Genomic DNA, 25803 nt, shown 5'->3' on the forward strand with positions numbered 1-25803 from the left:
TGCAGAGCGCAGCGGCGGGGCCAGGCGGACGGACGGACCCGCGGAAGGCAGCCAGCGGCGGCGAGCAGCGGGCGGGGAGCGGAGCCGACAGGCCGCGGGAAGACGTGGGCGCCTGGAAAGGGGGAGAGCGCAGAGGTAACGCAGGCCGCAGCCTTAACGGGTCAGAAGGGGAGGCCGCGGTGGGATTCCGCGGGCTCCGGAGCGCCGGGGGCCGAGGCCGCCGCCCCTCCCTGAGGCGAGACGAGGCGAGGCCAAGCGAGGGGGGCGGGGCCGGACCGACGCGAAGGGGCCAAGGGGGCCACCCTCGGGAGGGGGAGGGGGCGCCAAGAGCCTTTTGTTTGCTGTCCCCCCAAACCGACCCCCTCCTTTTTTTTCCCACCAGCCCCTCGCGCCGGCGCATCCTCCTGGGCCCGCTAGCGCGCGCGCGTTCCCGCTTCTGTTTTGTTTGCAGTCGCGGGGGAGGGGTGAAATGGTGAGGGGGGAGGAGAGGGGATGGTCCTCTCTGGACCGGTCCCTCCGAGACCCTTCTGCGCCTGCTCGTCCTCTTCCTGCCCGGCGTTGATTGGCCGACGCAGCCCCTGTTGGCCCGTCTGGAGCTGCGCATTCTCCAAATGCCGAGACCTGGGACCTGCCTTTCCCCCTCGCACACGCAGGGCCCCCTCCCCACCTTCCCTTCTTCATGCACACCCCAGTCGACCATCCCCACCCGCGTAGTTAGAACCCCATCTTTTGAACTCAGAAAGATTCGGGAGGAGGTGATTGGCTGCGGCGCGCCCGATGGGCCCGGCCCTCCCGCGGGGCTCCGCCTCCCGCCGCCATTACGGAGCCGGCTGCGCTGGGGGGCGAGGCCGAGGCCTGGGGCTCGCTCTGCTGGGTGAGTGTCGGCAGCCCGCTCGTTCGCCTCTGCGGACCTCCCCGCGGGCAGCAGCGAGCAGGGCGGCGGCCCCCTCCAGCCCTTGAATGGCCTCCCTTGAGCCGGCGCTTGAGCCGATCTCGGCCTTGTCCCCGGGCCTTCGCGGCCTGCAGTCCCGGGGCGCCCTGGCAGGGCCCGAGCCCGGCCTGGGCCTCCTCCTGCCCATTGCCCCTCCGTCCCATATTCTCCTGGTCACGCCCCCACCTCGGGGCTGGGCGAAATTTGGGGCTCGCTTTAGCATTGGGGGGGGCCCTCTGGAGTTGGGAAGACTCGAGCTCAAGCCGGTTGCCCAGGTCTGGGCAGAATCCGAGGGGCATTCGTGGAGGGACTTTGTACACCGCGAAGTTCTCACCGCTCCTGGAGCCACCGATCGGAACCCGCCCCCCCCACCTCCATTCTCCCTAAAGAAAGGTCCAAACTGCAACCGTGCTCAGTCTTAGTCTTAGGGTTTTCCCCATTGCCCACCAGTCTTACCAAATCACCTGCTGCTCTGATTTGATGAGTGTTTTGGAGGTGATTTAGGTAGCCCTGTGATGGTTGGACGTGACAAAACTGGGTTATGAGAATTTGAGAGTAAGGAGTTTAACAACGTAATAAAGCCCGGGACTGGGAACCAGGAGAAGCTAGGCTCTGTCAGCTTTCCCTGAGTCTTAGTTTTCTCTTCTGTGAAGGAGAGGGTTGAACTTTATTATATGATGATAGCCTCTTAAGAATTTTCTACCTCTAGAATTTTATTATATTAACTTCGAAATTATCGTGGACTTCCTTTAGAAACAAGTCTTGGCATCCATCTGTGTCATGTTGTAACCATGTGGGCAGCAGTATTTCAGTAAAAATTTTACCTGTATGAAGGTATTAAATTTTATGGGATCCCAGAATTCAGTCACTTTAGAAACTAGATATAAATGGTTTCCATTCATTTATACTATGTTACGGTTTTTGTGATTTAACTTTTTATGCCTATATGGCTCTCTAACCAGCTGCTCTCTTTTAAAATTCAGCATAGTGTTTTAAAGCACATCAAGTTGGCTTTTTTTTTCCATTACTAAGCAAATTGGAAAAATCTCATTTTTGTGTGAAAATCCTAACAAGCTTACAAGTGACTTGTGGTGTGTTACACTAATATTTTGTATCCCCATGCACCCTGCTGTCCTCCTTGAAACAGACACGAAATAGACACTTAGTAAATACTTGTTGGTGGTCAAAATATGAAAGTGGAGAGAGGACCCCGATGTTCTGGCAGTGTATGTACGTTGCCAAGTATTGCATACCTTTTGTGCTGCAGTGCTTTATATAAATTACATATATATAAAAATATATACATATATAATATATACATATATAATATACATATATATAAAATAATGGAAATACACGGAAGCAATGATTGCTAGATTCTTTGTTATGCTTTTAGTATTTCTGTTCAGTTGAAAGGAACTGAGTGTTACATATTAATTTTTTTGCTTCTGTAATATGTTTTTTAATGACCATATCAAAATAACCTAAGCTCTCTAAGAGAAAAATCAAGTCCTTGTTCATTAGTTCTGATTTGGGTGACTCCCATGAGTCATAAACCACAGACTTTATACTAAAGTAGCTTGTAAGCTAAGGTGTTTTGTGTTGGGGGTTTGTTAGCTTTGTTAATTGGAGAATTTTAAAAGAGGTTAATGACTCTATTCTTCCTCCCCACCCCAAACTGTGGTGCACTAACTAGCCTGAAGTAAAGCTTGTTATCTGTCCAGCACACTGAGATCAATGTATATTCAGTCTTTTGCCTTGCTAATGTGATAAGACTTTTCAGTGATTAGTTTGCATTGTAAAACTCCCTTCCTCAGAAAAAGATCAGGCTTTAAGCTGAAATCTTAAATACCTTTACTTTCACTTGGGAAACATTTTTCAACATTGTATCCCCCAAAGCTTTGTTTTATTTATTTTTCAGGTTCTTTTTGAGCATACAGAATGCAGTATTAGATGATTCCAGATTGCCTTGTGGTTTACTTTTTCTCAGAAACTTATTTAATAGATGGGAAGAAAAGGTTGTGTGTGTATATATGTATATCTCATTGTATCATAATTATCACAATTCTGCACGTACTTTTTCTGAATAGAGTACAGAATATTTCTTTTGAGTTGTGTGAATTCTTAGAAGCAAAGCCAGTTTGTTGCAATATCTGTGCGGTGCCCTGTTTAGCATGAATATTTAGAGTTCCTTAATACAAACTTAACATATTTTGCAAATTTGTTTTCTTTTGTGGAGGTGGGGTTACTTCCAGAAACACTAGAGCAGGGGTGTCAAACTCACCACATGATCTCCCCATAATTCCTCAGTGAGGCCAGAATCAGATGAAAATATAATGGAAAAATGCTTAACATAGTAAATAAAAGTATAGTACAACATGGATAAGATTAATTTGTGGTTTCCTAAATCAGTATATAGTCTTCAGGGATCTGTTTCTATTTGAGTGTGATACCACTGGTCTAAAGTATCCTGTGTCACCCATCTAAAATGAAATTCTTACATTCTCCTTATCTGGAACCTAATGTCTTTAGTGGATTGAGTCCCTCCTAAGGTGTCAGTCAATTAACAAGCATTTATTAAGTGCTGACTATTCGTCTAGCACTTCAGAAGCCCTGGCGATACAAATAAGGAAGTAGAGGGAAGAAACAGCCCTTGGCCTCAAAGAGCTTTTATTTTAATGAATGAGGTAACAAGTGTAAATGGTGAAAGGGAAAGCATCCGAAGCACCAAGAATGGAGGCGTGCAGGAAAAACAAACAAACAAAACAAAAGAAAAAAAACCAACCCTACTAGTAGGCCAGGGTAACTGGATTGTAGTATGTGTGAATCGGGGAGCAAAATAAAAGACTGGAAAGGTAGGAAGGAAGGGTTTGGGGTACAAAGGACTTTGCAGCTCAGTTGGGCAGTGAATAAAGTAAGGAAGGTCTGAGCTCAAATTCCATCTCAAACACTCAGTAGTTATTTGACCCCACGCAAGTCACTTAACTTCTGTTTGCCTCAGTTTCCTGAACTGTAAAATGTGGATGATAATAAAACCTACCTTACACAGTTGTAGTAGCTTAATAAATGTTCTCTCCCACTCCCTTCAGTGCCAAACTGACGGTATTTTATCTTAGAGGTAACAGGGAGCCATCAGAATTTAGTGGGGGTGGGAGATTGTTTTAGCTATAGTGCTTAGAAGCTGCTTATCTGTCAGTTTTTCGTTATTTTTTAAATGCATTGAATTTAAGAATCACTTCAGGACTTGCTTAATCACTAAAAAATAATATTTTAACAATTTTAAGAATGTTGTGACCTTCAGTTAAAAAATGAAAACATACCTTAACTGTAGCATTTGGAAAGGATTTAGACCTTTCGTACTTTAAACAATTTTTTTTCCGGACAACTGGAATCAATATCATTGTTAGCAAATGGGACACATTTGTCAATACATATTTGTATTGATTTGTAACTTTTCAGGTTGGCTAGATTTTCATGCTTTCAAAGCTCCTTCGATTTCTTGAATGGACAGAAACAAGGGTAAAGGGGGAAAGACTCATTTGTGTAGCAACATGCATTCATGCTAAGGATGCACCTGCTATTACATTTTCAGTCTCAAGATTTTTGTGTACCCTTAACATTTACTTTATTGAATGTCACACATGTTTCTTTTTAAATATTTTTTAGAAAAGAAATAAGACATCCCTTAGCGTGTAGTAAGGTTATGTGACCAAGAACTCATCTGAAAAAAACTTTTTGAAGCCCTTTACCTTGAAGAAAAAAAACTGTGACTATATCTTGAGAATAATTTGTCCTCTTCAAATACATAATTTTTGATAGAACACATTTATTGACTGGGCTGCTGGGTGGTGTAAACAGGATAGAGAGGATAGATGGAGCCTTGGGCCTGGAGTCAGGAAGACCTGAGTTCAAATTCAGCTGCAATCTCTTAGTAGCTGTGAGTCCCTGGTCAAGTCACTTCACCCCCTCAGTGCCTCATTTTCCTCATCTGCAAAATGAAAATAATAACAGCATTTACCTACCAGGATTGTCCTGATGATAAAATGTTATTTTGTAAAGCACTTTGCAAACTTTTAAAGCGCTTATATAAATGCTAGCTATCATCATCATCATCATTATCATTATATAACAGAAGCAGTATTTTACTGCCCAGTTTACTATTGAATTCTTTGCTTTGGAATAAGACTCCAAATGATCTCAAAATTTGGTGTTTTTCCTGGTTATTTATTGTGTTCTCTATGGTTTTGAGTCCCAAGATTCTCCACAATTGTCCCCTTAGAATTGAAAACCTATATATTTCTAATTAGGCTTGGAGGCAAATGTAGGAGTTTTGAAATAGCTGATTCTGTCATTTTGCTAATTTATGCTATTTTCTACAAGTGCAGAGCTACAGAAAGTTAAGCTTATTTTTTTAAAAAAAACTAAACACGTTGTAGGTAAATAGAATTTTTTTTTGTTACAAAATGTTATCCCAGCCACTGTGTCACGCTTTTTAAAAATCATTGAGAAATCATATTGTCTTAAAGTATTTAATCGTGCTTTTCCCCCCTCTATCTTTTGACTATTTAAAAATATAAAAAGTAAATCTCTGAAACTTCATATAGTGCTGCTCTTTTAAAGCCTAGCTTTGCTTCCCAGGTCAGTAGAATCTCCCTGTGATGCAATATTCTGTGCCGCCACCATCTTCCTGAGTACGGGTGTGGATTTCCCTTTAAAGGAGAAGAAAATTGCTTCTCTAACTGTAAGACAGTAGTGCAGATAGTTTAGACTCTCCATGACTGTTCCTTTTAGACTAAAACACTCTCTTTTTTCTTTGGAAAGGTGTGCTCCTTATAATCTTATGCTTTCCTCTTTAAATTCATAGATAAAAGTAGATTTAATTCTTTATGAATTTTTTCCTGGCCTTTTCTCACTCTGTTCATCTGAAAGGCTAATACTGAACAGGCTCCTGCTTTGGCTTCTGCATTTGTCTTAGTTGCTGCTTTAAATAGTTTTATATTTTGTTAGCTATTTTGTCATATTTTTTTAAAATGACCAAGTTATTTCCCATTTAAATATATTCATGTATATATGTATGTATATATATGTGTGTATATATATATATATGTATATATATGTGTAGCTATATACTTTTCCTTTGGGTTTAAAATAAGTTTAGACCTTTTAGTTTAGTTTTGTTTTTGTTAACCTTCACACCAGGTCTTTTCTGTACTTTAGGTTGACTCCTCACTGCACTGTGAAACCATTAGGAAAAATCCTTGTGGTTAAAAGCTGAGGCTTCAGAGTGTAACCTGCACTTGGGCCTAGAAATTAATTTAAATGGCGACTGATACGTCTGAAGCTGAACTCGTCCATCCTAAGGCACTCCCACTCAGAGTAGGAGCTCAGCTGATCCACGCGGACAAGTTAGGTGAGGTAGGGGCTGGCCCGTTCTTGAAGCTCGCCCTTGGATCCATCCCTGACTTCTAGCCCTGCCAGGGGCTAAATGGTGGTGCATTCTCCCTCCCCTACTTATAGGAGCCTGGGTTATGAGTGTGACAAAACCAGAGGTGTGCAGGTATCCTTTTCATTTCCCACTCTTCTAAAAATGCCTAAAATCGTTTGAAGTTTATTCCAAATAAAACATGATTAATTTTGGTTGCCACTTTAAATATGAACATAAAAAGCTTGAGATGTATTTCCTAAAAAAAAAAAAAATCACATTCACCTTCAGAGAAGTTACCCTGGAGTCAGCTTGAAGATTTCTCCAACATCTTCTAACACCCAACTAGGCCCCCTTAAAAATACCAAAAAAGATTTAATTCAGCAACATTGTCATAATCGTTTGATTTTGGCTATCTCTGAATTTCTCTTGGAAGGTTGAAGAAAACACCATGCCCATTCGTCGAGCTGTGAATTCTACTCGGGAAACTCCTCCCAAAAGCAAACTAGCTGAAGGTGAGGAGGAGAAACCAGGTAAAGTGAAGCTGTGGTGGAGATTGTTTTATTAAAGTGTCATTCTGCTATACCGTGGCCTGTTGTGAATGTTTCCAAATTAAACTTGAAATAGAATTGTCATTTAAAAATAAGTAGTCAAAAATAACTATGAAATGAGGGGGCTGGACTAGATGATTTTTAAAATCCCTTTCCAACTGTAAACACAGTCACAACAATTCTGTTTGCAGGCTTCGTGAGCAGGGTAAGTTTTTATGTCTTGGCAGTATGAAAGAGTAGAATTTCTTGAACTGTTTGAATAACATAAATGAAATCATTTGACAAATAGACTATTGGAAGAATTCTCAGCTTAAGATTCCTTTCAGATACTAAATTTTAAAATTTCAACACATTCTCTCTCCCTGTTGGGAATGAGATGTATATATGAATTGCTTTTATTGTTTTAAAATCTCACAATAACCTTTTGAGATAATTTGAGGGACCATAAATTTTCACAAAGTAAGGATTAGATTTGGCTAGCTTAGATTGATTTTACAATTAGTTTTAATTTCTGAGTGTACACCAGCTGACAAGGGAGAGAAACCCCAAATGCGAACTTGGTGGCAAAGAGTAATTGGCTTAGTAGTAATATTAAGGGAAAACAGTATGCTAATTCATGTGTTAATGTTCCACTTTATTCTTTTGTATGCAAGGCTAATTGTTTAGGGATTAATGTCCTGACTGGTCTTTTCTAAGTAAAAGTATCCTAGGCTCAGTATGTAGTTTTTTCTTCTGCTAGCTTTATTCAAACAAGACAGCTCAATTCAGCAAACATTTATTGGGTGTTTCTAAACAGAATACAAAACCAAAACCAAAACCATCTTATCTTTCAGGGATTTACGTGGTAACAACTTGTGTACACAGATGAGTAAATGTATAGCATATATAAAAATTAATACGTGAGCCCATATTTCAACAGTTGGCTCTGAAAAGAAATTAAAAAGCAATATTTGAGTATGCTACTTGTTCTGCAGGATTATAATATGTGATTTCATGATTAAACACATATAAAGACAGAGGAAAGATTTCACTTGTTTAATAATAAAGTAAAATCACAATGCAACACTCCGTACCAGGGATTCAGTTACACTTCAGGTCAAATCGTGTCCCCCATTTATGGTCTAATGTATAATGCATCTTAATACATCTCTTAGCATAACATGAAGTGCCTGTCACCATTGATATCTACCACCACCCCTTTACCATTGTTATAAAAGGGTTTTATCGTGATAGTAATATTTTGGAATTGAAAGTGTATGGGGAAAATTCATGCATGAGCCATCAAAGAGCTTTGTTTGAAATATGATTTAGTCTGGGGGAAAAATACAAATAATGGACATTATTGGGTAGGTTAGAAGATTGAAGTTATACTTAAGAAAGATAATACAAATCTGCTTCCTAAATGGAGAGAAGGAATGGATAAACAGACTGGTAGAAAGTGAGAGAAGCAATTGTTTGCAAGTTGGATCAGTGAATTTGGTTCATTCTCTCACAGTTCATATAATGGTGTCCCAAAAGTCTTAGAGCTGTTTGACATTACAGTGCCTTAAAACGGCACCAACACTTTTGGTATACTCTGTATCAAGATAAGCATGGACAGATCTACATGAACTGATGCAGAATGAAGAAACTAGTCAAGAAAACAATAAATACAATAACTACACAATGTAAATAGAAAGAACCACCCAAAAAAAGGTCAAAAGTGAATGTTAACAAAACTATTGGCAAGCATGACCTGAAAGACTTATAAAAAGGTACTCCTACTCCAGCCTTGTAGAGTTGAGAGGTCCATAAGTATTGCATTTTGCAGCTTTTCTTTGTAGTAATGAGCCAGACATGAAATATGACTTTACCTCTCTGGCCCTGCTCTTTTTAAGAGAATTATAGTTAATGAAGTTGATTAGCTGTTGGTTCCCAGGATAACTAGTTCAGAGAACAGTTAACTCAGACCTTACTTTACTGCATTTTTCTCCCATCAAGTTTTTCTCCCTTCAAGGCTCATAACATATGTAGAGTGGTACTGTGGCATTCTGTAGAGCTTCTAAGCCACTGAGAAGCACACTCTCCTCTGAAAAGATCTCATAGTTAGACCAGTTAAACAACCAAATTTTCACAATCAAAACTCATTTCAGGCTAATTTTTAAACATAAGAAGTCTTCTTTCCTTTCTTTTTTTCTTTCAAATAAGTTTTTATTGATATCTTGAAGTTTTTTGCATCACCTCAGTTTCCCCCAAATACCTATCTCAGTGAACTATCTCATATAATAGTATATTTTTAAGACAAAAACAAAGAAATAATCAGCATAACTAATCAATACACTGATAAAGTCTGAAAATATGTGCAGTGTGCCATACTTGAGGACTTCCCACATCTGCCGTAGGGTGGAGTAAGAATGATTTCTTATCTCTTCTTTTGGGCCATGCTTATTCTTTATGATTTTGCAACATTCACTTTTAGGGGTCTTTTTTTTTTGGTGTTTTTTTCCATTTACATTGTAGTCATCATATACGTTATTTTCTTAACTCTTCACTCTGTATCAGTTCATGTAGATCTGACCATACTTCCGTGTGTTCATCACATTAGTTTCTTTCAGCACAGTCATATTCTATTACATTTATGTACTATGATTTATTTAGCCATTCCGAAATCCATGGGCATATAGTTTGTGATTCTTTGCTCTCACAAAAAAGTGTTGCTAATAAAAACTACTATAAATATTTTGTTGATAAGAATATCCATGTGCTCTTCGTGGTATATGCCTAGTAAGCAAACTGTTAACAAACTAATAACCACATGAAAGACTGCTTCAGATAACTAATAATTAGAGAAACGCACACCGAAACAATCCTACAAATTGGCAAAGATGACAAAAAATGGGCAAGGTCAGCGTTGGAGGGGTTATAGGAAGATAGGCACACTAATTAGTGGCGCTGTGAATCAGTAAAACCATTTTGGAAGAAGCTGTCTATTCAGATGTTTTAGTCTGAGTCAGAGTTCTAGAAAAGCTGTACTATAGGCAGCTGCCCAGATACAAAGACTGAGGATAAATGCAGACATTTTCCCTCCAAGTTTTCAGCTTGAGCCTTATGCAGTGGTAGTGTTGTGTCTATTCTTCCTTTTCATATATAACTTCCACTTGGAGAATGTTTGATTGTTACCTATTCCTTATCCTCCTCTTTCCCATTATGTCAGAACAAGCTGACTTTTACCTTTGAAATTCACTGTTATTGCATATATAACAGGAGAGAGACCAGTGTTATGGCAGAAATACACAAAAGTATTCCTGTCCTGCTTTGAAATCCTTTCCTGATAACTCCTTATGGCAGGGAAGTGGCCCAGAGTTCTCAAAGGCTATTACAGTAGAAAAAAAGCTCTTATAAGTACTACCAAGCTAAAAGGTGCCAAGTTTGTCCCCATTGTGGACTGTATGTATTATCTGAAGACCAGCCAAACAAATGTTGGGATGGCTCATCACCAAAACAATGGCCACTTGTTGATAAATTTTTTCAGACAGCAATCATGAGGTATAGATGGATTGTAATTTTCAATAGTTGAAGGAAGTATATAAACAAGTGAAATCATAGATCTTGATTCCCTTTCCATAGCTTTACTGGACCAGTGCCTGTTTTGTTATATCAGTATAGATTTGTGCCCTAGATAGATAACTTGAGTGACCTGCAAAGTAAGAAATGGCCACACTCAGGGTTCATAATGTCAGTTTGAGGCTGATTTCAGTATTCATTGGTTTACTGAACATTTGTTAAAAGTGATAGTTGTTTTTTTTTTAATCAGAGTTGCATTTTTTTCTGTTTAGTGGCCTATGCCTGAGGTTTCTAAATACTCATGCAATTCTACTAATTTAATTTTAGAACCAGATGTAAGTTCAGAGGAGTCTGCTTCTACTGGAGAAGAACAAGAAAATGAAACTCCACCTGCTACGTCAAGTGAAACTGAACAGCCAAAGGAAGTGGAGAAAGAGGAAAAGGGAGAAAACAAGCCTTCTGAAGAAACCAAAAAGGAGTAAGTAGTTATGTCTCCTCTGAATCATAGTTATTGATGACTCAGATTCCTTGTAAAAGGAATAGAGATAGAATCATTCCATTGCAGATTTGGAGAAGAAAAATATATAGTACTGCTGCATAGGTTTTGAACTTAGGTACATGTTATATACTTTGAACTGATGAAGCTCATAGTTCAAATAATTCAAAAGTAACTCATATTTGGCTTTAGAAAGTGTTTTTAGACTTAGGTTTTTATTGGATGTGAGTATCTGATTTTACATTCATAAAGTAAAACACTTCAGACAAAATAACTGTACTATAAAGATGTGATTTGGAAGAAATTTACCATCTTTCTGCTAACTCCATGTGAAGAATGTCTCTTACTAACCAAAAGTAGAAATTGCTATTCTCTACCCACCCTCTCCCAAATTGCTAGTTTATTCTTTCCCTAAAAGGTGATCTTTTTAAATATTACTAAAATGAATAGATGACTTTCAAATTTTGAAAACAAGATTTGCCGTGGTTAATCTGCAAATGATGGAATTTGAATGACGAAGAGTTGATTCTCTGTTTTTCACAAGAGTGGGTAGCAGAAAGAAAGACTTCAAATTCATTCTATCCTTTACGTTCTTGACCTAACAATGTTAATTATCCCCATATTTAATAATATTTAATAGATAAAAATACCCAGGAACTATAAATTCTGGGTTTAAATCTTTTGAGAATCCTTTACCCTTCTCCAAGCTTGCAAGTAGTTACCAAAATTGTAACTGGCCTGTATAATTGTCAGAAATCTTGCTCCATGCTTCTAGGTATCTTAATGATACTGTACTCACTATGGGATGAAGTAATAATCTCAAAGAAGGTGTTAACGAAGCTATGAGGTCAATTTCAGTTTTTTATTAAAATTACTTTTGAACTTGTAGCTTTTTTTCTTATTTGGCTTAATTTCTTCTGTGTCCTGGACCTCCAGGCCATTGCCAATCTGAATGATTCCTCTTCCTTGCAACAAAAACATAAACACCTTCTGGTTCATTTTTGGAACTTGATGTGTTAAAAATTATTCCTGTTATATAAATTCTTAGGTTTTAAAAAATAAAATTATACTGGTTGCCTTTCCTTTCAGAGATGACCCTCCATGTTTACCTTATTTAATTGAGCTTTTTCTTATTTTAAAGTGAGAAAGATCAGACTAAAGAAAAGGAGAAAAAAGTGAAAAAAACAATCCCTTCCTGGGCTACTCTTTCTGCCAGCCAGCTTGCTAGGGCACAGAAACAGACTCACATGGCTGCTTCCTCACGCCCCAAAATGGATGCAATCCTCACAGAGGCCATTAAGGCAAGTGAAAATTCATTTTAAATTTATATTCTTGACAGTTCATTTTTATATTAGTTTTGTTTATCATTTGCTTACTTTTTAAAAAGAGACTATTTTTCCAGAAAATCTAAGTCTTATGTTTTGCTTCTCAGCAAGTATTTGAATACTAAAGAACCAGTGTAATGTTTTAATACTTTTAAAAAGATAGACATATTTGCATTTGCTGAGCATTGTTAATTAAAATTAAGATATTATCAGAAAGATATAGCACATGCTTTTTAGCTTACCCACAAAATTTCTATTTTAAGGTAATAGATGATGAGGAGCTATAATATTTAAAAATTATACTCACTATAGGTAGCTGTTAGGATTAGTAAGTTTTGTTTTTTATGTTCTTACAGTAGCACCGTTTTATACTGTTGTAGATAAATAGCTCTATGGGTTGAACATGAACTGAAGGTAATTTAAGAGTATTCCTAAGCAAATTGTTGGGTTTTTGTTGTTTGTTTGTTTTAAAAAAATAAAAGCCTTTTTGTTTTATTCATTTCTGTTCTCATAGCTAAGTTTCTGATATAGGCATTAATGGATCCACATTAATGGGCAGAGAGAGACATAGCTTTTAGAAACAGGCATGATAGTTCCTCTGTACCCTGCCCTAGTCAGAGGTTATTTGGAATTTTGTATTGCGTTCTGGCCACCATAGATATTGATATGCTGGAAAAGGTCTAGAAGAGGGCAGCCAGGATGATGAAGGGCCTTGAGTCTGTCATATAAAAGTCATTGAAATATCTAGGGATGTTTAACCTGGAGAAGAAAGGACCCAGGAGGAACCAAGAATCGTCTTCAACCACAGATTTAACCAATTCAGTGCTACACTGTCCTCTACCCTTAATCCCTTGCCCGTTTGATCATTGACAGATGCCTTTTTTTTTGGGGGGGGGGGAATGTAATTGGGATTAAGCGACTTGCCCAGGGTCACACAGCTAGTAACTATCAAGTGTCTGAGGCCAGATTTGAATTCAGGTCCTCCTGACTCCAGGGTCAGTGCTCTATCTACTTCACCACCTAGCTGCCCCAGACAGATCCCCTAGTTAAACCCCCGTTCAGGATTACTACCAACATCTACCTTCTCTGCACCAACTAATGTGTTGTTATACAGAACTGGTGGAAGTCAAACTGACTTGGTCCACCATAGATTTGGACCATCTCAACTGGGTCTTCACTGCAAAAAGGCAGTCCCTAATACCTGTTTGTTCCCTAGTTGATTCTTTATTCTTCCTTAAAACTTCTCCTGTCTCCCTCTTTTCCCCTCCTCTCAGCTAAGGATCATTGCTTGTACTTTACTGAGAAAGGGTTTTTAACATGACCTCCCTCCAAAGCCTTTTGACATATCCTGTTCTATCTTCTTTTACTCCAGTTTCTAATAGAGACCTCACCAAGACCAGCTCTATCATCCCCTCAAGCTGCCTTACTATGTTTCTCCCTTTCACAGCCAAATTCCTAGCAAAAGCATTTACATTCATTTCTTCAACATCCTGTCCTGTCACATCTCAGCACTTTGCCGACTGACTTCTAACCTCATCAGTCGAGTGAAACTACTCTTTCCAGAGTTTCCAGTGACTTCTTAACTGCTAAATCTAAGTGGGTTTGTTTTTTTGTTTTTTAACCAGTCTTCATCTTTCTTGATCTTTCCGCAGGGTTTCACACTGTTGACCACCCCCCATCCTGGCTTCTGTTTGTTTTTTGTTTTTCATGACGCTCTCAGCAAGTATTTATCAGGTATCTGCTGTGTGCCAGATACTGTTTTAAGTACTATTGTCATCTAGTTTTTTTTGCCCTACCTATCTCACCGCTCTTTCTCAGGCTCCTTTGCGGGCTCATCATTCACACAACGCCCAGTAAATGTACCCCAATGTGAATGTACTCTGTCCTAGACTTTCTTTTCTCTCTCCGTTCTTTCTCTTGGTATAAGACAGTCATCTGCATCTGCTATGTAGATGATTCTCAGATCTACATATCCAGTTCCTCTTTGCTGAGCTGCAGTCCTGTATCTTTAACTGCCTATTTAATATATATTTATACATAATATATATATTTTTATATTGTAATATATATTATATATTTCAAACTGCATGTCCTAGAAACATTCCAAATACAACTTGTCTAAAAAACTTGTTATCCTTGCCCCAAAACTACCTCTATTCCAAACTTCCCTATTCCTGTTGAGATCACTCTTCTTAGTTCAGTTTTGTCATTATCCTCAGCTCTTCATTCTCTTACCCCACATACCTAAACAGTTGTCAGATCTTGTCATTTTGACCTCTGCAGTACCTCTTGCACCCAACCCCTTCTCCTTCTATTCACACAGGTTCTCATCCATAGCCTCTTAATTGTTCTCTCTTCTCTCCAGTGCATCCTACACTGTCGCCAAAGTGATTTTTCTAAAGGGTAGGTCTGATCATGTCACTCTTTTAAACCCCAGTAGTTTCTTGTTACCTTTGGAATCATATAATACAAGCTTTCTGGCATTTAAAGACTTTTCACAACCTAGCCCCAACCCACCTTTCCAGTCTCATACATTGTTCCCTCCTGAGCTCCGTGGTCCAAATGACCTTTTTTCATGCTGTCCTTCACACACAACACTCCATCTTTCATCAGGCTCCACCTCTCAGAATACTTCATTTCATTCAAGACTCAACTCAAGCATCATCTTCTATATTGAAGCCTTTCCTGAACCTAATCCCACTTACTAACCCCCTCCTTCCCCAAACCACCATGTATATTCAGGTGTTTGGCTTTCAGAGCCCCTTACAATTTGGTCCCAGCTAAACTTCCAGCCTTAGGAAGCATAATTCACTTTGGTACACTCTAGGCCCAACTGGCCTCTCGACTCTTCGCACACAACACCCTGTCACACATATCTGGTCTTGGTACTGGCCATTTCCTAGACCTTGAATTCTCTTTCTCCTCTCCTCTGCCTCAGAGCATCCCTCACTTTCAGGCACCATTTTCTTTCCTGATCCACTCCAACCAATGGTACCCAGGCCGACTTTTACTTAATGACTATTTTCACTATGTCAGTAAACATTAAGTACCTGTTGTGTGCCTGGCACAGTGCTAACAGCAGGGGATACAAAGAAAGGAAAGAATACTGTGCCTGTCCTTGAGCAGTTTCCATTGTATTGGAGGACACAGTGTGTGCTATGTATTGTCTGTGCCGTTAGACTGTGAGCTTCTTGAGAGTAAGGAATATCTTATTCTTTTCTTTGTATCTCCAGTGCCTAGTCCATAGTAGGTACTTAATAAACACTGGTTTGTTGATCTGTACTTATCCATATAGTCATTGTCTTTCCCAATAGAATGAAAAGTCAATCTTGAAAGCTGGAACTGTTTCTTTTTTCACTTTGGGTCTTCAGCACCTGCCACATGCTAAGTGCTTAAGTGAATGTTGGTTGATTGACAGATTGATTATTTTCCAGGCCTGCTTTCAGAAAACTGGAGCATCAGTTGTTGCCATTCGAAAATATATCATTCACAAATATCCTTCACTGGAGCTAGAGAGAAGAGGCTATCTCCTTAAGCAAGCACTGAAGAGAGAATTACAGAGAGGAGTCATCAGACAAGTAATGATAATTCAAACAAAGGGGACATTGGGGCATTATATAGCATATTATGTTATGTTATAGTATGTTTTAAGTGTATTACCCCATTGGTTACTATCAATCTCATATTTGGTTGGGAAGCTTGTTCTCAGCCTGTTTTCCCAAAAACCTATCGTTGTTACACGGTAAATAGTTAATAGCTTATTCAGACTCAATGTGTCTGAGGACAGTTTTCCTAAACCAGAGTACCAGCTGACTTTAGAAGTAACAATATATTCCTTTTTTAATTTTTTTTTTGAGGCATTAGATGCTTTGGCCGAGCTTATATCAGATTCAGAATCGAGGCTTAGGAGAAGGGACATTCCCAAGCCCACATCATTACAGTAGTGGCAGAGCCAGGCCAAGAAACCAGATCTTTTGACTTCCAGTCCATTGTCCTTTGAACTACACCAAACTTTAGCATATCACTTGTTTGAGGAAAAATCTGCCTTGTTTGAGCCATGGCCACCTATCTGGCACTAAAGAGCTTTCTTCTGTGTCCTTGGAACTTTAAAATTGTTTGTTAAAAGGTATTAACAAGAGACACAAACAGTCATGAGAATTTTGTGTTAAACTTATTTGGGTATTAGCTTAAATTTTCCTTGATTAAAAATCAAGTTTTTTAAACAGTCTAGAGAAAGCCAGGGTAGAGAGAACTCACCTCTAGATAAAGGAATCAACTTTGATACAAGGAAAGATGATTTAAAAAAAGAATATCTGAAAAATCATCTTAAAGAATAACAATCTCTGCCTATTAAGAAAAGAGAAGGGAGGCTTCTCAAGCTGGAAATCATGGGAAAACATAACTTATATCCAGGGAGACTTCATGCTGGGAAGTGGTTATCTTTATAAGAATATGATGCATATATATATTTTTTACCTTATGTGAGTTTTTTTTCCTCCCTTTAACTGGCAGTTGTTGTTTTTTTGGGGTTTTTTTTTTTTCGTTTTTTTAGTGAGGCAATTGGGGTTAAGTGACTTGCCCAGAGTGAAACAGATAGTTAGCATTATGTGTCTGAGGCCAGATTTGAACTCAGGTCCTCCTGACTCCAAGGCTGGAGCTCTATCCGCTGCACCACCTAGCTGCCCCTTAGTTGGCAGTTCTTAATGGAGCTCTGTGGTCCTCACAATTAGTATTTGTTAATGTAGTTCACTAAATTATTTAGAAAGCATGAGATCCCCTTCCCCATCATAGAATTAAATTAGGGCTTTACTTTGGGTTTATATGACAAAGCACTATAGTGTAAATGTAGTGTGAAGGCTTTAATTCTCATTATAAATTTATTTAAAAATAGAAATAGTTGTCATTGCAATTAAAACTATTTCAGGTAAAAGGAAAAGGAGCTTCCGGGAGTTTTGTGGTGGTCCCAAATGCAGGAAAAACTGTTCAGAAGTCTAAAGACAGAAAGGTAAGATGTATATGTCCAGAAGATATTTGAACACTACATTATTACTATATTTAGCTATTTTGATTTGATAAGTTTTTTGTGAAGTTTTTCAAACTTTCCCTACACTTAGACTTGTTTTTCTTCCTCTTTATTTATTATATGCTTTTTATCTCACATCCAAGCAAACATACACACACATATACACTCTTAAATATATACCATAATATTTAAACTGTCTCTATGCTGATTATTGACATATACTTCCTAGATGTAAACAGCCACCCTGGGCTTGAACCAGGTGACTGTAAAATCTCTTATTTCTTCCAGCTTAGACTTTTCCTCTCCCACTCAATTGTTGTTACAGACTTAGTGCTGCTTAGATCCCCTTCTTGCATCTTACCTCTTCTGAGTGTCATTTAAAGATAGAGTTGCTAAATTTGATGGTGATGAAAGGGAAAGTGGATATTAACCTCTTCTATTCCTTCACCCAAAAGGGCATCCCCAGCCCTTGAGATTTCCCATGACCTAGAGTCCTTTTTTTCACTTCACCCCAAGTTCCTGTGACAAAATGTGTGGGGATGCTTTACATGTTCATCTGAAATTTAATTCAGTCCTTTTTATACCCAAATTCAGTTAACAAAAACCTACTGTAGTATATGAAAGACCTCACCATTATCTGTGAGGCCTTTATGTTTCCAAATCTCAGTGGTAGAGAGGAAAAAAGATGAATACTAGGGAGCTTTTATACACTATTTCCTTTCAAGACCTTCGTACAAGGCTTTGGGACAAGAAGGTGGTAGGGTAAATGTAGTGAGCCTGTTTTGTTCCGCAGTCAGAGGAGAAAGAGAGAAACGCTGTTGGAAAACAACAGGGAAGGTCACTGAAAAGGAAATTGGGCCAGCCAGTGCCTGGGACCCTAAGAAGAAAAGCATGTCAAAGAAATGCCACACCAACCCTACTCCTCACCAAACTACCCCTCCCCCTAGCACTAGTTCAAGGTAAGAGTTGTGAGAGACGGATCACCATTTGTCTCTTCCCAGATCCTTCCTTGTCTAAGCTCCAGTCCCAGGAGCAGCTAGGAGATAAGAGGGCCTGAGGCCCCCTGAGGGGTACAGCAGAGAGAAGAAGGTGCACTCTTATCGTCCCATATTGGAACTCAGAATTTATATACCCTTAGAAACAATTGGAAACTAGAAGGCTGTGCAGATTATAATTAAGCTACCTCATGAATTAAATGAACTTTCAGGGAGCCAACTGGGAACCTAATTACTATATCTAAGATCATATGACTAGAAAAATGCGTAGTACAGAGAAGTTTTAAACAAATAATTCTGAAAACCACCTGTGGATGAGTTGGGGGCTAACTCTACATACAGCTCAAGGCAAGATTGTTCCCTTCATCCTTGCAACTCTTTGCATCTTCTTCACATATGGATTTCTTCTAAGAGAGCCTACAGATTCTGAACAAGCTCACTTGCAGGGGTCTTTACCCCTAAGTCTTCTGTCACTTAGCACAGGCCTCCTAGCACAGAGTAAGCATTTAATACAAGCTTGTTAACCATTTGCTGTTAATACAAGGAATGATTTCTTAAATGCCCCCAAAAATATTCTGGGCTCATTGAGTCTGGATATAATGTCCTAATGGAGACCTGTAGAAGCTCCTTCTGCAAAAGAGTTCCACAAATTTTCAAACCTACTGTATGCATTGTACTGTAGACTATCCACTCTGATATGTAATGTGTTTTGGATATCTAGAAAGAAATTAATACTTCTCTCAGCTCCATGGATTTAACAAATAATTTGTGGAAGCAAGACATATATGTAGTTAAAAGAAAGGAAACAGAGGAAAGACATTTATTTAGATCTTTGCCATAGGACTTGTCAAAACTTTGAATAGCGTGAGGGCTCCTACATCGTCTACTCTGTTTGACATAGTGTTTCACATGTTGAAGTATTTCTTAACAAAATTTTATGTGTTCTTGAGTGACTTATATTTGGGATATGTTGCATTCCAGAAGAGTAGTTCTACATTAGCTCCAGAACAGCAGGTAAAATTGGAAGATGTTCTCCCACTGGCCTTCACTCGCCTTTGTGAACCTAAAGAAGCTTCCTACAGCCTGATCAGGAAATATGTGTCTCAGTATTATCCTAAACTTAAAGTGGATATCAGGTATGGATACGTAGTGTAAAACTGAAAACATGCAAGCTCTGAAATGTTGAGATTTTAAAATGTCTTTCCCTTGGCCCTTTCCAAGGTTGGAGCTTGGTCAGGGCAATGAGAATGTCAGATATTAGGGCTGATGTTCTTCTAGACACATGACAGGTTGGAATATTAAACTTCTAGTCCAGTGTGATTACCATGTCTTTGCAGCTCCTAGTATACAAAATAATAGAATTTACTCTGAATATTCAGTATTACTAAGCAGAACTGTAGTCAGGAACTTTAACCTTGAATGTTTTCAGTACTTTTAAAGTTTGTATACCATTCATCTATCTTCACATGTGGATTTTGTAGTATCTATGTTTTAAACATGTCATGTAAAATTATGGGCAAATTCTTGTAGTAGTTAATTTATAAAAGATACTGCTTACAAATATTTGAACTGTCATTGGGCTTATCTCCCATGCCTGGTTGTGAGCTTGATCTTACATATGTGAATTTATTTGAGTTTGCAGTCACTAAAATTTCTCTTTGGAGGTGAAGTTGAAATTATACATTGAAATGTAGATAGGGTGATTATTTCACAGTTAATTGTGCGGTGCTACATAATACCTTGTTTATAAACACGGGTCTTCAGTCTGAAATACAAAATATTGCTTGTTATTGAAATAGAATTCATAAGGTTTGCCCTGAACCTTTTTAACAGAAGGATACTATTCAGAGTGTAGAATAATGTTTGCTCTAGTGCCAGTTCTTGTTTTAGTAACTGAGGCAAATCAAGTTGCTAAAATTTTAATCCAGAAGCAAAATTTTTAGAAAACTGTTAAATTATTTTCAGAGTACCAAATTTAAGCATTAATTTATTTAACACTCTTTAGAACTTAACACATGGAATCATGAAATTGTGAATCTATGCTGTGAGCTTCATTGAAATAGTTCTTGTGTCCAAAAAGACAAACTCAGGGGAAGAAATATAGTATGAACACTTAAACATGGAAATTCATTTTACTTGCAAGTCCCTCTATTGTAAGATTACTGGTAGTTATAGGTACATGCAGTAGCTCCCCAGCAATTTTCTCTTCTGTGTGATTCTATAGGGCTTAAACAAACAGTGAACCAAACTTTAGCTTGTTGTGTATGTTGGAATCATAAAGTGTTAGAGCTGGATGGAACCTCAGAGGTCTGATGCAGTTTCCTCATTTTATAAGTAAAGTAACAAAGGCTCAAAGAGGTAATGGGATTTACCTAAGGTTGCAAAGCAGGGACCTGAACCCAGTGCATTTTACTCATTGTGCAACGTTCTTTCCTTCACATTACCTTTCTGACTAATATTGTAGAATATGTGCCTCAGTGTGACAGCAGTTACTTCCATTGTAGTTTTCTAGATTGCTTATCAATATATAGAAGGCAATAAAATGAAAGGTCTTTTATCATTCATTATGTTATTTGACTTTTCTGTGTCATTTAACAATGTTAATTATCCTTTCCTTGAAACCTTGGATTTTGTGAAACCAATAGAACCCATAATTTCCTCCTCCTTTTTTGACAGCTTTTTCTGCATCTCATTGCCTAAATGTAGATATCCCAAGATTTAGTCCTAAGTCTTCTGCTTCTCTCTCTCTCTCTCTCTCTCTCTCGTGACTCTCTCCAGATAGTTCGTTGATTGTCATAGTTTCATCTGTGAAGATGAGCTCCATATCTCTTTGTCTCATCCCAACATTTTTAAGGTCATTCATAAACAACCTGCTGAACATACTTCTCCATGGATTTCCTATTTCCCATAAGTATGCCTCTTTAGCCTTGAGGAATGTGTCTCTACTCTAGGTCATCAGTGAAAATATGCTATTCGTTTTTTTTTTAATGGAAGAAAAATTTCATGTGAAAAAGAGAAGAGAAAAGATCTGAAGAGTTAGAATATAACCCTGACCTGTGTCAGGAGGATGGAAAAAATTGTTAATGAGGAAAAAAAGAAGAAGGAATTTTGAACATGTGAACCTAAGAAATAACTATGAGATGCTTTCCATAGCAATGGGAGATAATGACTGGAACCTCTGAGGAGAAAACAGTTGCTTATATTTCAAGGAATGGTCAAATATAAATCCTATAAGAGTTAGAGACAAAAGATATGAATACTAGTTGATGATTCTCTGGTGAAGGGTACTGAAACAACCATTTGTCAAACTAACATTAAGAGTACAGAGTTCTGCTGTCTTCCCAAGTTGTATATCTGGGTTATAATGGACAATTGCCCGAGATTTCTCATACTGACTACCTTTGATGAGTCACTGGAACTCAAATGATGCTACCAAAAGTATAGAAAACGTGGGAAAGGTTTATGAAGTCCTGGGCAGTCTTAGAGTTACACGTGGTCATTTCATCAGTGCTGTCCTGCCAAAGACTAAAGAAGGGAAAGGCAGGTTGGGAAACATGACTTGTTTTTAGTAGCTATAAGTTTTACTAAAGTGTAGTTAGAAAAAAAGAGTGTATGTTGGAAAGAGAACTGATGCTGTGGAAAGGCACTGGACCAGACTCTCTCCAGAGACCCTTCCACCACTTACATGCAGTGATCTGGCCAAGTGAACAAGTTGAGATCATGTCAGAACAGTGTTGGATTTCTGGACCCAGCTCTTGGTCTTGGATGAAGTATACCTAAAAAGGGCTGGTAAAGATAGATTTGCCTAGAGTCTTGCAAATATAATCAAAAGGGCTTTATATTGAGAAAAGTGGGTAAGGAGAACAGAAGGAAGAGCTGCCCAGTAATTCACAGGAAACAGAATCCAAAAAAGAGCCAGCAGTGAGAAACTCATGGCCTTAAACATCTTTATATAAATTTTAAAGATTCCAAAGCAGGAAGGCAAATTTGATCTCATTGAAACTGGAACATGACTCTGGAAGAGTACATCTTATTCAAAGGCATGAGAATAAATTGGGGAAGGGATAGAACTGTATATTAAGAAGATCCACTCCTGTGAAGAAACCCAGAGGAGAAAAGCCTAGTGGAGAGTATTTCAGTGAAGATCAACAAGAAGCTCAATCCTCAAGCATTTATTAAGCTCCTGCTCTGTACCTAGCACTGTATTAGGAGAATCAAACCATATTCTTATGCAAGTGTACTTCACGGTACTTAAATAGAAGGATGAAACAGAAGAGTCAGGAGATAGTTCAAAAGCCTAGCATCGAGGAACTACATATAGTACTAAATGATACAGAACTTCAGTTATTCAGACATTGCTAGAGCTCTTTGCCTGAGAGAGAGCAGCTGATTCTTGGCTCACTTTAAATGATAATTTTATCCTTCACAAGATCCCTGAAATAGAGTAATTTCTATAATGAATATCAATGCAAAAATCTTAAATAGAATACCACCAGAGATATCACAGCAATATATCGCAAAGGTCATATACTATGACCAGATGAGATTTTTTTTTACCGAGAATGTAAGGCTGGTTCAGTATTAAGAAAACTGTAAGCATAATTGGCCATATCAACAACAAAAATCGTATGATTATATCAGTAGATGCCAAAAAAAAAAACTTTGACAAAATATAATACCCATTCCTTTTAAAAATGCTAGAAAGCACAGGAATAAATGAAGCTTTTCTTAAAATGATAAGTAATATCTATCTAAAACCAAGAGCAAACATTGTCAGTAATGGAGATAAAACTAGAAACCTTTCCAGTAAGATCAGGGATGAAGCAAAGATGTCTGTTATCACCATTACAAGTCAGTACTGTACTAGGAATGCTAGCTATAGCAATAAGACAAGAAAAATAAAATGAAGGTATAAGCATAGGCAATGTGAAAACAGCTATCACTTTTTTTGCAGATTATATGATGGTATACTTAGAAAACCCTAGAGTCACCTAAAAAACTAGTCAAAACAATTAACAACTTTAGCAAAGTTTCAGAGTATAAAATAAACCCACACAAATCATCAGCTTTTCTGTATATTACCAACAAAGCCCAACAAGAAGAGATAGAGGAATTCCATTTAAAAGAGCTGCAAACTGTATAAAATGTTTGGAAATATATCTGCCAAGACATACACAGGAACTGTATGAAAACAGTTACAAAACACTCTTCACACAAATAAAAACAGATTTAAACAATTGGAGATAGATTAATTGCTTATGGGTAGGCTGAGCCAATATAATAAAAATGATGATACTAAATGACTCTGAGGTACCATCATCTCCCCCATCAAATTGGCTAAAATGACAGAAAAGGAAAAATACAAGTGCTGGAGAGGATGTTGAAAAATAGGTACTTTAACGCACTGTGGTAAAGCTGTGAGCGGCTCCAACCATTCAGGAAAATAATTTGGACCTATCCCCAAAGAGCTGTTAAACTGCATTCATAGCAATACCACTGCTAGGTCCATGTCCCAAAGAGATCAAAGGAAAAGGACCCAAACGTGATCGTTGTGGTCAAATAGGATTTTATAGGTAAATGAATAATGGAGTCGTCATCATTTAGAAGTCTGTGTGTGTTCAGAATTGCAGCAGAAACGGGAGTGATAAATCGCCTCATATCGCCTTTGCTTTAGGCAAGGTGTCCAGGTGCCTATAAATGGTTGTTTGGCCAGTTCTGTTTTAAGAAAACAGAATATCATGAGAGTTTAAAACCGAAGGGACCTTAGAAAACTGTCTGCCAATTTGTTGTCTTGGATTTGTATGATTGTTACCTGTTTCGTATTTTTTATTTCCCCCTCAGACCTCAACTGTTAAAGAATGCACTGCAGAGAGCAGTAGAGAAAGGCCAATTAGAGCAGATCACAGGCAAAGGAGCTTCTGGGACATTCCAGGTCAGAGGCCAAAGGTTCATTTTTAGAACTTGTTTGGCTTAATCCTTTTTTTTTTCCTTGATCTCTTTTATATTACCTTTTATACCTACCTGAACCCACTTCAGAAATATGCTGTGCATGTATTTTTCTTTAGTAAGGTACCTTGACTGTTGCTAAACTTTTCTCTTTGTTGTTATCCTTACAGGGTTTATAGGGTTATTTATTATTTTCACTAGTACACAGCTTCTTCATTTTTCAGATTGCTAAAGGGAAGTATTCTCTGATATAAAAAGGATTTAATTCATTTCATCCATGAAAATGTAGTACGTATTCTTTCAAAAGTAGCATATGTGGAGCCTGTTAAGTGCTGTTGCACAGAAGTTTAACCTGTGTAGTTCACATGAGTTACAAGTTACCTAATATACCTATTGGGGTAGTTATACCTAGGCCTGAGGAATTGCCAACTATTTATACTTTGAGCAGTATGAAAGCAGCAAACGGGAGAAGAAAATAACTGAGAGTGTCCATAAGAGGGTTTGGGGATTTTAAATTAGTTAGTTTAGGTTCTTGGTGGTTGGAAAGCAAAAGTCCCTAATGCGACATTTTAATTTAAAACATATCTGTGCTAATGCAGGAGCTCCGACCCACCTGGTGCAGAGGAGTCTTGTCTTGACCTGCTTTGGGAGAGTGTTGTCTTGATGCTTTTCTCTTCCTCCTTGGAAAACAGCTGAAGAGATCAGGGGAGAAACCCCTGCTTGGTGGAAGTCTGATGGAAGACGCAATCCTGTCTGCTATTGCTGCCATGAACGAGCCGAAGACCTGTTCAACAACTGCTCTGAAGAAATATGTCTTGGAGAACCACCCAGGGACCAATTCTAATTTCCAAGGTAAGACTTAGGTGTGCACTTAGCATGGGCAGGGGAGCTCACTATGTTTGCCCAAGGACTGTGCTATCAGTGCTAGCACAGACACACCACGCTGTAGGGAGAGATGGTACCTCTCTGGTGGAAGTGGAAATGCAAAGGCATCAGTAACTCACCCACACATGAACTGTGTATTGTACACTAAGCACTTAGTCAGGTTGGGATGGTGACATTGGTACCGAACAGAACATTACAACAGGAGATAAGGAAGTGGAGTACTATGAGAGCAGATGAGGAAGGACCACTCCTCTCTAAGTGGAGAAACCCTGTTCATGGCTGGCCATTCCTCATGGCTCATAGAAAGAGCACTGAACTCAGGGTCACTAGACCTCATTTCAGAGCCTAGCTCTGCTACTCTTACGTCTGGGACCTCAAATCACTACAACCTGCCTGAGTGCCCCTCATGGGTAAAGTGAAGATCTGGACTGAAGGATTTCAGAGGTCAGTTTTATCATTCTGGGATGCATAAAAGGAAAATGATGGGGTAACTACATGAAGATTTTTCTATTCTCAAGCACAGTTGTTTGTGCTGGTTTTGAATGTTCATTGAATAATAGCTAACACTTATGTTACTCTTTAAAGTTTGCAGAGAACTTTACACATTACACACATTTACATATTTGATCCTTCCTGGAAGGGATGTGCTGTTATATTATTCCCATTTTATAAAGGAGGAAACTGGG

The 25803-nt window shown here is 38.6% G+C and overlaps 1 protein-coding gene across 7 annotated transcripts in view; it reads left to right on the plus strand.

Moving 5' to 3' along the window:
• Window positions 1-25803, plus strand: part of HP1BP3 (heterochromatin protein 1 binding protein 3) — a 31599-nt gene continuing 5796 nt past the window's right edge. Inside the window, exons 1-11 of one of the 7 annotated variants that reach the window (XM_020973127.1) lie at window positions 4-135; window positions 5570-5672; window positions 6149-6346; window positions 6790-6886; window positions 10775-10925; window positions 12085-12244; window positions 15703-15846; window positions 17193-17273; window positions 19268-19422; window positions 24128-24218; window positions 24925-25084. In XM_020973127.1, coding sequence (XP_020828786.1) covers window positions 6251-6346; window positions 6790-6886; window positions 10775-10925; window positions 12085-12244; window positions 15703-15846; window positions 17193-17273; window positions 19268-19422; window positions 24128-24218; window positions 24925-25084 — 1135 coding nt within the window. In that variant the 5' untranslated portion in view covers window positions 4-135; window positions 5570-5672; window positions 6149-6250. The other 6 variants (XM_078145639.1, XM_020973125.1, XM_020973128.1 and 3 more) reach the window with 6 other exon arrangements.

The sequence above is a fragment of the Phascolarctos cinereus genome, unplaced genomic scaffold, assembly GCF_003287225.1.
Source record: "Phascolarctos cinereus isolate Bilbo 61053 unplaced genomic scaffold, phaCin_HiC Scaffold_726;HRSCAF=1367, whole genome shotgun sequence".
NCBI classification, from domain to species: domain Eukaryota; kingdom Metazoa; phylum Chordata; class Mammalia; order Diprotodontia; family Phascolarctidae; genus Phascolarctos; species Phascolarctos cinereus.